Genomic DNA, 16,919 nt, shown 5'->3' with positions numbered 1-16,919 from the left:
ACTTGTGGCTATATTTAACAAACTATATGGTTCTCATTCTGTTAAAAGATTGTTCATGAAACCAAATTACTTACCCAGATGTTAGCAATAAAACATATCGACAATACTAAAATAGCAAGGATGGCAATGCCAGAATAAAGCTGATGCAAAACAGGAAGAATACAGTCACAATTGAACCATTTAACAAAAATACAATAATATGTACTATAGAACTAATGTATTCCACTTGGTGATAAACAAATAAATAAGAAGTGATAGCAAAGTTCAAAAGTTGAAGTAAATAAAATGTCAAAATAAAAATAGTTTTTTTTCTGCCAAAGAGGAATTATTAAAATTTTAAGCAATGTAGTTGATGAAAATACCTTGTTTAATAATTCTCCATGGGCTGAAGAAAGTTTCATGTAAAAGTAAACTTGGGAAAGTAGAGTGTTCTTTGAAATCTTCATCCAGCCTATTTATAACTGCTGGAACTGTGGCATGACCAAATCGAAAAGCTGCTGTTGAAAATACATTTGACACTGCTGGATTCAGTTCTGAGTCATAGCCTTTATATGACCCAATATACTTATCAAAAGCTAATGGACCAATAATTTTGGGAATATAATCTCGTAATGTAATAATCTGGAAAAGAAGAGGAGGAAATACATCAATATGTACATATACAGTGCATACAGTAAAATGTTTATCAAAGTGCAAGTTTAGGATGAATGTCTCATGCTTATCTGGTTACAGACAAAAAGATTTCATAAGTAATAATTACTCAGTCACTGGTGTCTTTTTACCTCGAAAGGATAAATGTAAAATTTGATCATGTAGCTTTGAGACTGATTTCTGTGTTAGGATAACAAAATAGCATGTTATGTACACAAATTATGTCTTCATCCTCAAGAAAACCCCAGATTTGTTAGTTGTATAGCTGCCATAAATTGGAAAATAAATTTCTATTATTAAATGAGCAAGGGGATACTGGCCAGTCAGATTGCACTGTTGTTTATGCATCACATTTCTCCCATGTATAGGTGAATAATAAGTCTCCCAAAATACAAAGCATGTAACAAGCAAGGGTAAACACAACATAAATGATTTAAGGTTTTTGTAACAAAAAAAAAAAAACGTGGCCAGTGACTTCAGAAAATTAAAAAAGTATCTTGAGCACTGCAACTGCTTTCCATGCAAGTAGTAGTTAAGCATGTAAAACCTAGTACTACCAATTCAAAATAATATTTAAGAATCTGTACGTTCAATTAATTTATACTAGGAATTAATTCATAGATATATATTTTTTTGTCCCTCTCTTTTCATATGATTTATGATAGTAAAGTGAGGTCTCAATGCTTGTAGTAAATACGCAGCAAATAAAACTGCTGATTACTGTAATATAGTATTATGACACCAGTCTGTGTCTAGAAATGAGAATGCTAAGGAAATGCTCTATTATATCCCCATTTTAATTTAATATAATTCTTCTTATATTAACATTATTTTGCAAAACTTCACTGACTGAATATCATGACATTCAGGAGAGTAACAAAATATACAGTATCTGTTCTAAATTATGACTTTGAGATCTCAATAAATACGCCCGATAGAAAGCTATCACTTACAGGGGATGCATTGGCTTTATTTGGTTCATCCTTGCCACTTTACATTATGCTATCAAATTAAACATTGCACTTAGAAAGTAGGCAAGACGAGGAACAATTTGAATGTGTTAGACCATTTCAACAATTTTCATGATTATAATGAAAAGTGTGCATTAAAAAATAAAAATGTTGGATTAAAATGTCAAAGAACTTGATATAACTTATGATATGTCTCACTACCCCCCCCCCCAATGTATTACCAATATACAGAAACAAAAGCAAGTATGCTCAGCTTGTGGCCTGCAAATAAACAAAAACTGGTAATGAATATACATTGGAAGTGTAAAATACAAATTCATATGGTTCAACCTGATATAAAGACAATACCTCACAGATATCAGCATTCTCTAGGGTGAAGAGGGCTTCTAGGGAGTGGAGTTTTTTGTTTGGGTTCCTAACATTGAGCAGTAATACCATTAGGTTTTCTTGGTTTTGATTTGCTATGTCGGAAGTACTTTCAGTCTGGCATTGCCTAAAAAAAGCACTATGGGGGAAGACAATCTTTTAGCTAATATTCAAAAGCCTAGAGGGGAGACATGCAGACCATCCCTGGCAAAGCAGCACGGTTTGTTGACCATCTCTTTCCATGCTGACAAATATTGCACCCCCTTAGAATGACACCAGAAACTAAACCAATTCTTAAATTCAGTCATCTTTTGTACTGTGCCATCATCCTTGGAGAAGGTAGAATGCTGCTCAATGCTAGGTTCATACCAGCCTGAGACACATATTCTGAGAGCTCCATGATGTCTCTTTTCATACAGTCTAGGGAGGTAGGTTTCAGGTTATTTACTCCCACATGGACTATGACTGAGTCATACTAGTACTTGTGGTCCAGTGGCCTGAGTATGTGTGTAATGTGTCAGATCCTAGCCCCTGATAAACAGCTGACCATGATGTTCTCCTTACTCAGCCTAGTGACAGGGACATCAGTGTGTCTCATAATGAAGTCTCCAATGGCCAAAATTTTGGATTGTGTGGTGGTTTGTCTTATTGGCTTAGAAGTAGAGGTTGTCTGAGATGTGGTTCTATGTGTTGATGTGGGTGTTCTTTTGAAAGAGTGCATTTGGTGCTACTGAGGGAATTTGTCATGTGTACTATGTCTATGATGTCATTGAGGTTTAGGAAGGCTACATTTAAGTGCCTCAGCATATGTGGATCTATACATCTGCTTTGAATTATGTGTGATGGATGCAGCCTGGGTAATACTGACAACCTTATTGACATTAAGAGTACTTATATGTGAGAGCTTTGCCTCCAGTGACATTGTGTAAATACATCTCTCACATACCATATCAGTTTGTTTGAGAATTAACTGGTTGTCAGTAAACATGAGGCAATTTCTACATTGCCTCAGGATGCCCATATTCACCAAGCTGGTAACATACATAGTCAGAAAGTTCCTATCCGTGGCAATAGTCCCTTTTTTATTGATTAGCCAGTTGGAATGAGAATATAAAGCAATGTCAAGAGTATTCGGTTTGCAACTCTGGCGGCAGTGCTTGTTACAGCAAACTAGTTGTCCTGTGTGCAACTTGGCTTTGGTGAATTTTCAATCATGCTTTTACAGGAAAATATCACTCAATGTGTCTGTGTCTGTACAGGGCACTGCCAAATACTTGAGGTGAAACTAATAGGCAAACCCTGAAAATTTAAGGATGAATTGTTTAGGCAAACATTCTGAAGTTAGAAACAAATCAAGCAGTACTTACTGAAAACAAAGAATTAGCTTGTCAAGAATGATGAAAGGAGGGGAGTCACATGAATGGCTACTGCCTGGTTATTGCTAGTTCTGGTCTCACCACAACTTCACTCTGCTGGGAAACAGTGCTGTTTTGCTTCTTCTCTCACTAAAACCAAATCATTAGCACCAATTCCAAGATGGGAAGCAGGCAACAGCCAGTCTGGTGATCCACAGTCTTGTCCCAGATGACGCAAGGGTCTGTAGGCATGTTGTAGCCTTTTCCTGGTAGATGCCTTGAATAGCAACCAGACCAGTCACGAACTTCAAGCACAGACACTCAGTGCCCAACCAGAAACAATTAGAAATTAATGCACTCTGCTCCTTTTCTCACCAGGAGTAGAATATAAGCACAGATTCCAAGCTGTCTCCTATAAAGCAGTTATTAGGCTTTCTGGTGATCAGCAGTCTCCAGGAAATAAAGTCCCTGTGGTCCTTCTCTCACCAGGTGAAAATAGAAGGACTAATCCCAAGATGACTACTGAGAGGCAGAATATGGGCTCTCTAATAATGGGTGGTCTTGCAACAGATGTTTAAAAGTATGTTGAAAAAAAAAGGCTTAATATCCTAAACGCAGCGGTGTGCACTAAGCAGTTAGATATGAAAAAGGGGGCAACTTAAGCTTTTGTCTAAGTGGAGAATCACTAATTTAAAAGGGCAAGATAGAGTGAAATGGGGTGGGGACTTTTGTATTCTGGTTCTATAGCATATAGTGGGATGGCCAATAAATGTAAATAGTTGAATGGGAGTGATTCACAAAATGGTAATTTTTGTGTTTACTCACAAAAGCCAGTGAAAGGGGAGAGGGAAAGAGATATGTGGTCAAATTAACATGAGGGACACTAGAAAAAAGTAGTTAACAGTAGGATACAAATGGGTCGCTGGCAGAAAGAAGTACTGATGTTATGGCCAGACTGAAAAAGAGGAAAGTTGTTCTTGGTGGACCTGTATATATATATCTATATATATACACACACACACACACACACACACACACACACACACACACACACACACACACACACACACACACACATACACACACACACACTAACACACACACAGCCAGTAGCACACATGCATTTAGTGTAGCCTAGCCAAGTTCAACCCATGTTCCCAAGGGCGTCTGGTTCAAGCAGACACTAAAGTCAGCACGTATTGCCTCTGTCCAAAAGGGTGACAGGTGGAACCCCTGGGGTGAATTTCTATTTACGCATCCAAACATACGAATTACACTTAAATAGGACCAATGAAGGGCTTTGTTTAACATATACAGGAAACTTGCTACAAAGGTAGGATAACCTCTGTGAGACAAAAATCTGCATCTTCAGCAAGTTCTGTTGATGTCACATACTGGGTTAAGATCCTTGGAGCGAGTGACCCCATGTGTCATTTGACTTGCGAATGCACAGCATTTCCATTAAAGCTGGGTCAGGTATTCCTCTATATGCAGGGAACAGGTTTGCTTCTGAGCAGTCTGTACAACACTGAGTAAAGTGACAATGATTTCAGTCTGTCTGCATAAGACAGATCTTGAAGACCTTGAATTTTCTTTGTATGGAATCTTTGTGGTCTCTCCAATTGCTGCAGGTGTTTGGAAAGGAAAATACCAAAGGGAGCATTGTACTCTATTATTGGCCTGATGGGGGAAGAGTACAAGGGGGTTATTACCTCTTTTTTCCTTTAGGCAATGCCCTTACTCATGAGATGAGCAATATAAAATGCCCTTCTTACCACTGTGGAGACATGGTGATCAAAGTTAAGGTTGCTGTTGACCTGTGTGCCCAGATATTTCACCACTGACTGTGTGCTTAGGGTATTGCTATTCATGTGGTAGTTTTCAGGAACATCACTCTTACTGAAGGGGATGATAATGTATTTTTATGCATTAAGTTTAACACCTTGACTTTGGCACCAGTCATTAGTCTGCATAAGACCCTCTTGCAGAATGTTGACATCACTAGAGGTTTCAATGATCGCTTCCAGTTTGCAGTCATCAGCTAACTTTGTCAGCCACAGTCCTTTAATTTTAGCCTGTACATTGGAGAAGTAGATTCTGAACACTAGGGGTCCCAGAACTAATCCCTATGGAACACCACTGGTTATGGGTCTGTTGGAGGAGGTGGAGTCCCCTATTTTGACCGTATGAGTTCTATCAGTGAGCCAGTCTGCAACTCACCTAACAATATATGGGTTGATACCAAGCTGGGTGAGTTTATCAGTGATGCCTGAGTGAGGTCTTGTATCAGAGGCAATGGCTATGTTTAGGTAGGCCATATGCACAGACTTGCCCTCATCTGGGGATTTGGTTACTGCCTCAAAGAATTTCACAATGTATAGCAGGCATGATCATCCTTGACAAAGCCAAACTGTCTGAGGTCGAGCATTTGGAGATTTCCTGTATCTTTGTTAAAAAGATCCATGATGATTTGTTCCATGGCCTTTGCAGATAAGATTGGTCAGTTTAATGGGTCTATAGTTCTTGGGCTCCTTGGATGCACCCTATTTTGTGCAAATGGATGAGTATAGCTGTTTTACATTCTGCTGGGATAAAGCCAGTGCTTAGCCTGTGATTGAAAAGCATGCCCAGTGGTGATGCTAATTACTGTTTTAACCCATGTAGAACACAGTCTGGCATGCTGTGATACTGTGTTTTTTGGCTTTGGAGAGGGCATTTATGACCTACTCCTCAGAGATATTAAGTGGGGGACAGGTGTTAGGAATGTTTTGGGGTATATGTGGTGGGGACAGGGGAGTGAAGTTTTCACTGAATCTGTCAGCCAGCAGGTTTGTTATATCCACAAGTTCTGTATATGTAGTACCATTAACTATGAGTTCAGCGCAAATTTGGGCCTTACCTTTGGGTTGCAGATGTAACTAAAGAACACCTTGTGGTTATCCTTAGTTAGGGAAGTTGATTTGGATTCATAGTTAGCTTTGGAGGACCTCACTTGGAGTTTTATTTGCTTATTTAAGTTAAGGAGGGAGTTTTTCCAGTTTTGAGACTGTTCCTTCCTACTCTTAGACAGCAATTTCTATTTCCTGTCATATAGCCTATTAATGGCAGTTGTCCACAAGGCAGGTTTGTTTTTCCTTGAAGGTCTTGTTTTGATTTGTTCAGGTACGGAAGAGTCAATACACTTGAACAGGTGCTTGTATAAAGCATTGGTGTATAACTCAGCATAAGGGTCTATTCCTTCAGTGGAGGGAGGAGCTATAAAGCTATTTATGCTGTCATGTAAGAGGTGGTAATACACCTTGGAGAAGTTGTTTAGTCTAATTATTGCTAAGGGGGGGGGTCTTGTGTTATAGTTACTTCTAGTGAGATTGATTTGTGGTCAGATCTCACCAGGGATGGCCACATACTGGCGGTGGTGCAGTGGTCCCCCATATTGGTGAGCACCAGGTCCATGATGTTTGAACTCCTTGTGGGGGTGTCAACCTGCTGGTCAAGGGCATTGGAGTTAGCGAAGTCCGGGAGCCTTTGGGTACGTGAGTTAGAACATGTATAATTTACCTAGTCAATGGATATGTAATTAAAGCCACCCAATACCAGGGTGTTTGTATCTTGATTGACTCAAGTAGATGGAAGTAGGCTGAGTGGATAGCCTGATTCATGGAGGGCGTCCTATAGCTGGCAATGACCTGAAGAGGGGGTCTTACCTACAGTCAATTGCACCTGAAGTAATTTAAGGGAATCATGCTGTTTAATCGATTTAGAGGTGAATTTATCTTTAATGAGTATTGACGCACCACCTCCTTTGGTTTTCACATCTTTAGTCAGTGGTCCGAAGGTGTGGAAGGAAATGTAACCTGGTATAGCTGGGGTGCACTCCACAGCCCTAAACCAGGTCTCAGTGACTGCACAAATGTTAGCATCATCCAAGGTGAGGACTGCTTCCAGTGAGTGCAGTTTCTGGTTTAGACTCCTAGCATTTAGCAGCATAACCTTGAGGTTGTTTTTAGAAGGTATTTTTACTTTGGGAATTTTGTTCTTGTGACATTTCCTAAAAAAACAAGGTGACAGATGAAGACCATCTCTGGCAAAGCATCGAGGTCTGTCTGCCATGTCATCCCAGGCTGACAGACACTGGATCTCCTTTGAATGACACCAGAAACTAAACCAATTGTTGAAGTCAATCATTTTTTGTTTGCATTGCGGTATCATCCTAAGTGAAGGTAAAATGCAGCTTAAGGCTAAGGATATACCTGCTTGAGGCACATAATCAGAGATCTCAGTCATGTGTCTCTTCATATAGTCCAGTGAGGTACGTCTCAAGTCAGTCACACCAGCATGGATTTTGGCCGAGTCATAATAGTGCCTGTTGTTGAGAGACTTGAGTGCGTGTGTGATGTGGCAGATCCTAGCACCTGACAGACAGATGACCATGACTTTTTCCTTATCCAACCTGGTGAGAGGGACATTTATGTGTCTGACAATTGAATTGCCTATGACTAAGATGTTTGTTTTTGTGTTATGCCTTAAGGGCTTGACTGGTGAGACACTGGTGTGTGATATATAAATTGCACAATGTTCTGCAGTGGATGTATTATGTGAATCATGCTTGTGTTTATGTTTTTCTAGGTCTCTGATGTTTAGGTAAGCTTCAGAAAAGGGCCTCTGCATATATACCTTTAGGTGCTGTTGGTTTGGTAGGTGCAGGAGGTGAAGTGTGCATGCTGACAGCCTGCTTAGTATCAGATAAACTGACTGGTGATTGAGCGAGCCTGCATTCTAGGTTCTTGATATAGACGCATCTCTTACATAATGAATTTGTGTGGACTAGAGGAAATGGGTTGTCAATGTACATGAGGCAATTTCTACATTGTCTCAGGATGCTCATGTCAACCAGACTGTCTGGAAAAACTGTGGGAAATTTTCTGTCCATAATGCTAGGAAAGTTGATGTGGCCAGAAAACAGGGAGAGGAAAGGAAGGACCATAAGTTCATAGGTTCATAGGTTGGCACTAGGCTACCGGCCCTAGGGCCTATACAATCCTAGCCAGAACAATTCCCTGGCTATTTCTTCCCACACTATTTACTTCCCTGGACCCCTGTCTAGCAGGGCGACTGATGTGATCCCCGGGGTTAATTTCCTTTCTCCCATCCAATCATCAAGGTTCCTTTTGAAGAGGGCCAAAGAGGCACTCTGTTTGACATGTATGGGCAATCTATTCCAGAGTCTGGCAAGTCTCTGGGTCAGGAAAAGTACAGCACAAAAAAATATGAAGGGCTAGTGTATAGGATCTGTGTTGGTACCGCAGGAGCTTCTCTGAATGTATTGTCTGTCAGTGAGGTCAATTGCAAGAATTCATCCATGGAGTACCTGCGGAGTACTAAGGGAAAATTTGCAGGCAGAAGTGTTTGCATCTGTAACTGTCAATGGTGCCTACCCCTGCTCAGCAGTGCATGATGCATAAACAAGCACAAACTCACGCAAATGTAATGCTTATATAGCAAACGAGTGTAAACTGATTTAAATAAATTAACACACTCCTGCCACTAAGGCGCAAAGCAACCCTCTCCAACAAAAGATGCCCTGGTTTAGTGCTGAAGGTATACAAACAGAACTAGATTCAGCAGGTCTGAATCTAGTCTATGCTACAGCAAATAAAGTGCAGCAATTGCAGAAAAAAAACAGTTCAAATAAGCAGTGTTAAGGTAAAAATGCAGTTCAAAAGTGCAATATACAGTGAAAATGTTTACTTAAGTTTTGCAGATATCAGCAGATACCTTGAATTGATCAAATAAATACAGCAGAGCAGTTGCTGATCACCAAACTCTGTGGAGCTTTGCTAAAACAAGCAAAAACCCATAGAAACGCTGTGGTTATATAGCAAATGAGAGAAAACTGGTTTAAACAAATTAACCAATAAAAAAACTCAAAATTGAGCCCTATTCTAGCAACCTTAAATCAGATGCATTCTAACTGCACCCTCCTGCCACTAGGGTGCAAGGCAACCCTCTCCAACAAAAGATGGCCTGGTTTAGTGCTCAAGGTATACAAACAGAACTTGATTCAGCAGGTCTGAATCTAGTATATGCTACAGTGAACAAACTGTAACAATTTCATAAAAGTTCAAATAAGCAGGCACAATAAGCCTTCAACCAGCAACTCCCAGCTCAGAAAGGAAGAGGCTACCTTCTCCTCCCACAAAAGTGTAGACCACAAACCTTCTTAAAATAAAATAACTGGCTTGAAGCCCAAGTGCTTAAACCAGAACTGAGACACTTTTAGAATAACAGATACACTAAACCTTCAAACGAGCAATTCCCAACTTAGAAGGATGTAAGCTACCTCTCCTGCCACAAGAGTGTAGACTACAAACCTTCTTAATATAGAACAACTGGCCTGAAGCCCAAGTGCTTAAACCAAATGTAAGAGGCTCAGAATAACATTTGCAATTTAACCAGGCTACTATCAAGCAGTCACAAAAAACACACAAAATAAAAACTGGATATAAAAACAAAAAGCAAAAGCCGAGTCCAAAGGACAACAACACAGCTGAACTTAATATTCAAACCACGTTTAATATGATGTTAGTGCTTTTGTTTTTAAACTTTAAAAACTTCTTCAGACCTGAATAAGTAATAAACGCAAGTGAACACTTTTAAGAACAATCAGCAAAAGCAAAAGCAAGTAATAAAGTAGGAAGAAATGCAAATACAGGAAAAGCAGCTAAATATAGTGGAATTTTTTATAGTTAAGTGGGAAGGGAGGATACAGAAGGTAATTCAAAGTTAAGAAACTAATGAGGTGGGCCTTCCCAAATGATCTCTGTGTACTCTGTAGAATGAGCTGATGAGATAGGACTGGGAGGAATGTCCAAAATCAAATTTATAGTACTGGTGGGCAACTCAAAAGCCACCAACGTTAAGATTACAACAAAAGTTTTGCAGGTTGGTGGGAAAAATAAAATGCAGACAGAAATCAGCAATATTCAAGTAGAGTACAGCAAGCAAGCCAAACAAGCACTCCAGCTAGAGATATTTCTAGCTAAATGAGGAATGCTATTGCTCAGATCCTCCCACTAATTAGCTGATGTTATTCACTGTTTGCAAATTAATTCTTTGCTAACTTTTCTAAGTGACCCCAGCCAAAAACTCAAACAGAACAGAAAACATAAAACAAATGTAATAAAAGAATAATTTACAAAATAGAAGTAACCAAACCTTAAATGAACCTTAAATGAAAAACTTAATTTCAAAATAAAATGCAGCAGAGATCAGCAATATTCAGCAGAGTACAGAACCCCACTCCTTTTCCATAGCCACCATCTGATTTTATTCAATATTACTACCAAAAATTCATTTTCCATTACACATAATGTAATTTATTCTTTTATTCCATACAGCCCACATAGCAGAACACATTGTATCAATTCTTGTAACATATTTTTTACTTCAATTCTTATAATACGCATATTTAATCATGTCCATATTTTTCTTATCCATGTTCTTAATATCTTCAAAAACATTTTCTTTGCGCAGCTTTTTCCATAATTTTATCACCCTTTTACATTTCAAATACACATATTCAGTAGTTTCCTCTTCACCATGATATAAACATTTTTTTTTCACTTTTCTCTTTTTATGGCACATTTTCTTTCTCTTACTCTTTATCTATTACCCGCCTGCATAAAGTATCTTGCCATTCTACTTTTTATTGCACCATTTATTTCTTATTTTTATAACTTTAATGTTTCCTTCTGCTAAGTTTTCCCATGGTTTAAAAGAATAATATCATATCATTATATTCTTGTACTATATGTTCTCTCCTTTTCTATTTTATCACTTTTTTATTTTCCACCTTAATATTTTTTCTTGGTAACATTTAATTTCTTCATTTTACATTCTTTTTGTCTTTTAATTCTTTTTACTGTATCCCTGAAATTGTCATACTTATATTTAAATATTCTTAAAAATAAGCTTTCTTCTTTTTCATTTTCCACTTTACCACTGTATAAATTTAGAAAAGGAATGTATACCACTGGATCAATTAATTCTAAGCTTCCTTCTTCTTTATTTACATACAAAATTCCTCTTTTACCAGATTCAGTCTAGAACTCCATATGAATGTCCGCACAATTATTTTTGTAATTCCATTAGTAGCATAAATACACTTGCTAAATATGTTATTTTTCCCATTAAACCAAATAAAAAAAAATAACTTTTTTTTCTAAATGATACTCTATATGTTTTTCAGAAAAATCAAATTAATTTTAAGTCTTCGATTATCTTTTCCCATTGCATCCTACTTACAATCCAACCTGTGAGAGATGCACTTATATAGCCAAACTGGAAGCAAACCTCTCTTCACCCAAGACTGGACTAGACAGTCAAGAGGAGAAGGTAAACATTTGCACCACACCACACTCATCACATAGTCCCTCAAAACCTATACCACCAAAACACACACATAGAAACACAAAACACACACCTACATTCGCGGAGGCTCTCAATAACAATCTGCCCAAGCAACAGAGCCCTCCAAAGCAGAAACGCACACAACCTCCACCCCCAACACAACCCAAATGACACATAGCCCACAAACTCAGTGTGTCAGTCAACCACAGCCCATAAGGCATAACAACATACCCAACACTCTAGTCATGGGTGACTCTATAGTCAGGCACACTGATGTTCCACTCACCAGGCTAAACAAGGAGAAAGTTACTGTCAGCTGCCTGTCAGGTGCCAGGATCCGCCACATAATGCATGCACTCAGGTCACTCCACAGCAAGTACAAATATGACTCTGTCATTGTCCATGTTGGTGTGAATGACCTGAGACATACCTCCCTGGACTACATGAAAAGAGACACAGAGGAGCTCTTCGATCTTGTAGCCCAGGCAGGTATGACCTTAGCCCTGAGTAGCATCCTGCCATCACCCAGAATGGTACCACAGTACAAGGACAAAATGACTGACTTCAACAATTGGCTAAGCTTCTGGTGTCATTCTAAGGGGATCCAGTATCTGTCTGCCTGGGATGACATGATCGACAGACCATGATGCTTTGCCAGAGATGGCCTGCACCTGTCGCCCTTGGGATTCTGGATACAGGCTAAGGCTCTTGCCACCCCTATAGTGCCTTTTTTAGGCAAGGTTCAAATGACAAATTCACCACCATAACAGGTACAAGCAAGCAAAATCTGAGGGTAATGTTACTTAATGCTAGAAGTCTAAACCTCAAAATGCACTCACTCGAGACGCTCCTTAAAATGGAGAACATCGACATCTGTGCAGTGTCAGAGACCTGGTTCAAGCTTCCAGAGAGCACCCCTGCATTACCAGGCTATAATTCATACAACACGACCATCTCAAAAATCTCCAGCTTTACTCCGTCGCATATCGCCTACTTAGAGGCGATCTCTGCTTAACATACAAAGCTATGTCAAACCCAGAGCTGTTGGACATGCTCCTCTTAAAGAAATCCCAGTCCCTCCAAGCTACATGCTCTAGGGGCTTAAACCTTGTCACCACAATAACCGGAACATGCTGGAGGGATAGATTCCTGTCCCAGAGACTTCCCATACTCTGGAACAAACTAACTATCTATATCAAACAAAGCTCCTCATTAGCATTCTTCATGAAAAATCTTGATGATTGGATGGGAAATAGGAAATTCTCCCCGGGGATCACTTCTGTGACTCTGCTTGACAGTGGCACAGGAAAATAATTTTCTTGGGTGGTGAAAGCCAGAGTACCTTTTTGGCTAGACTTATATAGGCCCTAGGACCAACAGCCTAGTACCTACCTATGAACCTATGAACCTATGAATTACCAAATTTTAGACCTAAGAAAGAAATTTCATTCATTGTAAAAAATATACCTACTATTTATTTATTATTTATTATTTTATGTATTTGACATTTGTTGACGGGGTTAGTCCAACTGGGCAGAAGCCCTTTTTCAGCAGAGGCCTGGGGAGAAAAGCTTCACAAATTATTACAAGCATGGTATAAAAAATATATACAATAGTCCACAAGATAGAAAGAATTATTTAAAGACAGTATGCTCTAAATTGTCTAGCAAATTCCATAGATACACTAAGTAAGCAATGGAGGTATACAACATATTTACATTAGACATAATATGCAGTCAAAAATTAACAAAACTCTAGCAGTACAGTCCCTGTATTTTTAGCAATTGATTAAAAGTGGGTGAGGGACTTATAACAACACAGCAATGGAGAAATAGGCTACTTTTGTAGAAATTCAGGGAGGAGAGAGAAGAGGATGTATGTCAGTTGTGAAGTAGTGGGGAGTAGAAGTTCATCCAGTGAGTAGCCAAGAGTGGAAGAAGGGGGGTGTGGATGGTAGAGATGATTTGAGAAGTAAGATACATGTGAGGAGGATCTTTACTGAGAATGGTGCAGGAGAAGGATTTGAGACTAAGGAGGCTATCATGAAGGGTGATTGCAGTGATTGATCCAAGAACTGTTAAGAAAGTGTTTTTTTATAGCAACCTTAAATTTTTGTGGGTACATAATATTCCTGCTTTCTAATGGAAGTTTGTTCCAAGCTAGGGCTGGGAGGTAGCTATAAAGTGTTTGCCCTATTTTGCTGTTGGGTTTGTAGATTTGGAGGTTTTGGTTAAAGCTTTAGAGACACCTAGGAGGGAAATGAAGGGAGACAAGACAAGTGATGTCAGGGCAAGAAGAAGGTTGGTACAGTAGGGTGTGTGTGACCTGGAGTAGGGTAAAGAGTAAATGATGAGGGAGTTCTAACCAGTTTAAGTTTTGGAGGGCAATACAGTGGAGAGAGTAGTAGGAAAGACCTGAGGCAAATTTAGCAATTTTGTTATAAGTTGATTCGAGTTTCATTAGGAGGGAGGTCTGCAGATTGGTGAGGATTAGTGAGCCATAGAGAAGGCGGAGGTAGGCATGGGATAGGGATATTTTAGATATGGAGGTGAGACTTTTTTTGTTGTGATATAGGATTCCAAGCTTTTGGTGAGTTTTCTTAATGTTGTTGGAGTTATGCAACTCAAATTTGAGTTGGTCATTTATGATGACCCCCAGAAGCTTGGTGTGAGATTCAACAGAGATGAATGTATTGTTGTGGGAGTTGATCAAGAAGGAGGGTCTGCGATGGTTCATGGTTTTGGAAGTGAAAGGCAGGAGTTTTTTTTTTTCTTTTAAATCATCTGGTTATTGAAGAGCCAGTTTTCTATTGATGAGAAGGATTTTTGAGTGAGGGTGTTTAGGTCAGAGAGGGAGCTGGCTATGGTGATGACTGTGGAGTCATCTGCATATTGCCCAAGAGATGACTGAGGGCAAGGTGTTTGTAATTGGTTGATAAATATATTAAAAAGTAGAGGGTCAAGAATGGATTCCTGAGGTATGCCCATTTTTATAGAGAGGGCAGGAGATGTTGCAGAGAGCCATTTAACTGATTGAAGTTGATCTGCAAAATGGCTAGAAAACCAGGAGATGGTAGATGTGGAGCGATGAAGTTCAGGGAGTTTAGCAAGCAGAAGAGGGTGGGACACAGTGTCAAAAGCTTTTGAAAGGTCAAGAAATAGGGATGAGTTGAGTTTATTATTATCTCTGGCTTGGGATATAATATTAAATATAGATATGGTTACTATCATAACCATATCTCCTAACCCTTTACTTTTTTCTTTGTTTAAAGTCATTCCTATTACTTCCAATCATTCATTGAAATAACATATTACTTCTTTTATCCACATCTTTTTTTCTGCAATTAATGTAATATCATCTGCATAAGTTAACAAAGCTAAGATTTTTAACCATTGAGGTGTTACATACTCTGCTTCCTTTATTTTATAACATATTTCACATATAATCACATTTGTAGCTAAACCAAACAGTATACAACTCAATGAACATCCCTATCATACACCCCTCATTTATACCTTTTTGCTTAGCCAACCATTTATTATTTTTTTACTTTATTATTTCTATAAGCAGACATTCATAATCTTCTAATTTTCTCACTTATATTGCACTTTTTCATTATTGCCCATAACATTTCATGCCCTATTGTATCAATGCCTCATTAATAGCCTCTATAATAAGTTCAGCTTCTTCCCCTCTATTTATATCATCCCCAATCTCTCTTACCCATAATAGTAATTCTTGACGTCCCTTCCCTTTTATATTAAACATATTATGCTCCATAACACGTTTTAGCTTTGTTTCATATCTCTTATGTAATACTTTCATAAAAATCTTATTACCATTATTATTCAGTACTATTAGTCTCCAGTTTTCATTATATTTTTGTCTTATTTTTTTGGATAAATTTAGGTATTCCACTGCATAATTATTTATGTATAAAACATTCGTTTAGCCATTTATTTAAACTTTTTTAAAAATATTGTTTTTGCCATTCTGTTAAGTTTCTATACATTTCATATACTATTCCATTTTCTCCTGCAGTTGAATCTATATTCACTTGTCCTAGTACTTCATCCAACTCATATAAAGAAATCTACTCTTCAAATTCTTTATTTTCTTGTTCTGAAAACTTTTTTCACTTCCCCTATTACTTTTAATTTTCCTTTTCTTCTTTAAGCACCTATTGTGCATACTCTACAACAATATTCATAATTTGTTCCTACATTCTTTATATTTCTCCTTTTGTATTTTTAATTTCTCTCATTATACCAGTCTTCCTTAACTAGTCTACTTAAATATTCATATACTTTTCTTTTTCCTTATAAAACATCTTTATTTGAATAATAGCACTTTCATTTTTCTTGATATTTTATGCAATTTTATCAAAATATTCTCTGTCATTATTTTCTAAACATTCTAATAAATCTTTATATGTTCTTTCATACTTTTCTTTATCCAGTTTTCTTACATGATGCAGCCACTGTAAATAATATTTTTATATTCAATCTTAACATTCATCCATCAGTCAGACCAATATTTATAGAATGTGCTCATCATAATATGATCTCTTCATAGCTGCATTATTAATGTTTTCCTTGCATATTTTTATATATTCCTTATTTCCCTTTATCTCTATCCATATTGCTAAGCTTTACTGGAAAAACTCACCAAGACTATGACACAACTTGCTGTGAGGGAAAGGTTAGTTTGCTTTTGATTTCTTGTATTTTTAATACTTTATTGCCTTTTTCTATTTTGTATACTGTGATTTGTTTTCTTTACACTATGTTTTACTTGTATTCTGCTTTGAATTGCATATTAAAACTTGGAAACAGACCACATCTGTGTCTCTTGGGAGTCGCACAGAATCCACCCCCACCCTGTTGCTGTTGTGTTCTTAAACACAGCTGTCTTTCTAGTTGCCTGCCTCTTATGTTAATTTGACCACATATATCCTTCCCGCTCCCTTTTCACAGGCTGTTGTGAGTAAGCACAAAATTATCATTTTGTGAAATCACTCCCCTTCAACTATTTAAATTTATTGGCAATCCCACTGTATTCCATACAGCCAGAAAACAAAAAGTGCCCATGCCCTTCCAATTTATCTTGGTCTTTTTAAATGAGTGGCTCTCCACTTAGACAGGTGAAACTTATATCTAACTATTTA

General features: G+C 38.0%; 1 protein-coding gene across 1 annotated transcript in view; it reads right to left on the bottom strand.

Moving 5' to 3' along the window:
* TPO (thyroid peroxidase) overlaps positions 1-16,919 on the bottom strand; it is a 1,574,682-nt gene that overhangs the window by 311,426 nt on the left and 1,246,337 nt on the right. Inside the window, exon 6 of the mRNA XM_044086790.1 lies at positions 363-621. Within this exon, the coding sequence (XP_043942725.1) occupies positions 363-621 (259 nt within the window). The remainder of the gene's footprint in view (positions 1-362; positions 622-16,919) is intronic.

This window comes from Protopterus annectens, chromosome 1.part1, assembly GCF_019279795.1.
Source record: "Protopterus annectens isolate FY-2018-M chromosome 1.part1, PAN1.0, whole genome shotgun sequence".
Lineage (NCBI taxonomy): Eukaryota > Metazoa > Chordata > Ceratodontiformes > Protopteridae > Protopterus > Protopterus annectens.
This window is presented reverse-complemented; position numbering and strand designations above follow the sequence as displayed.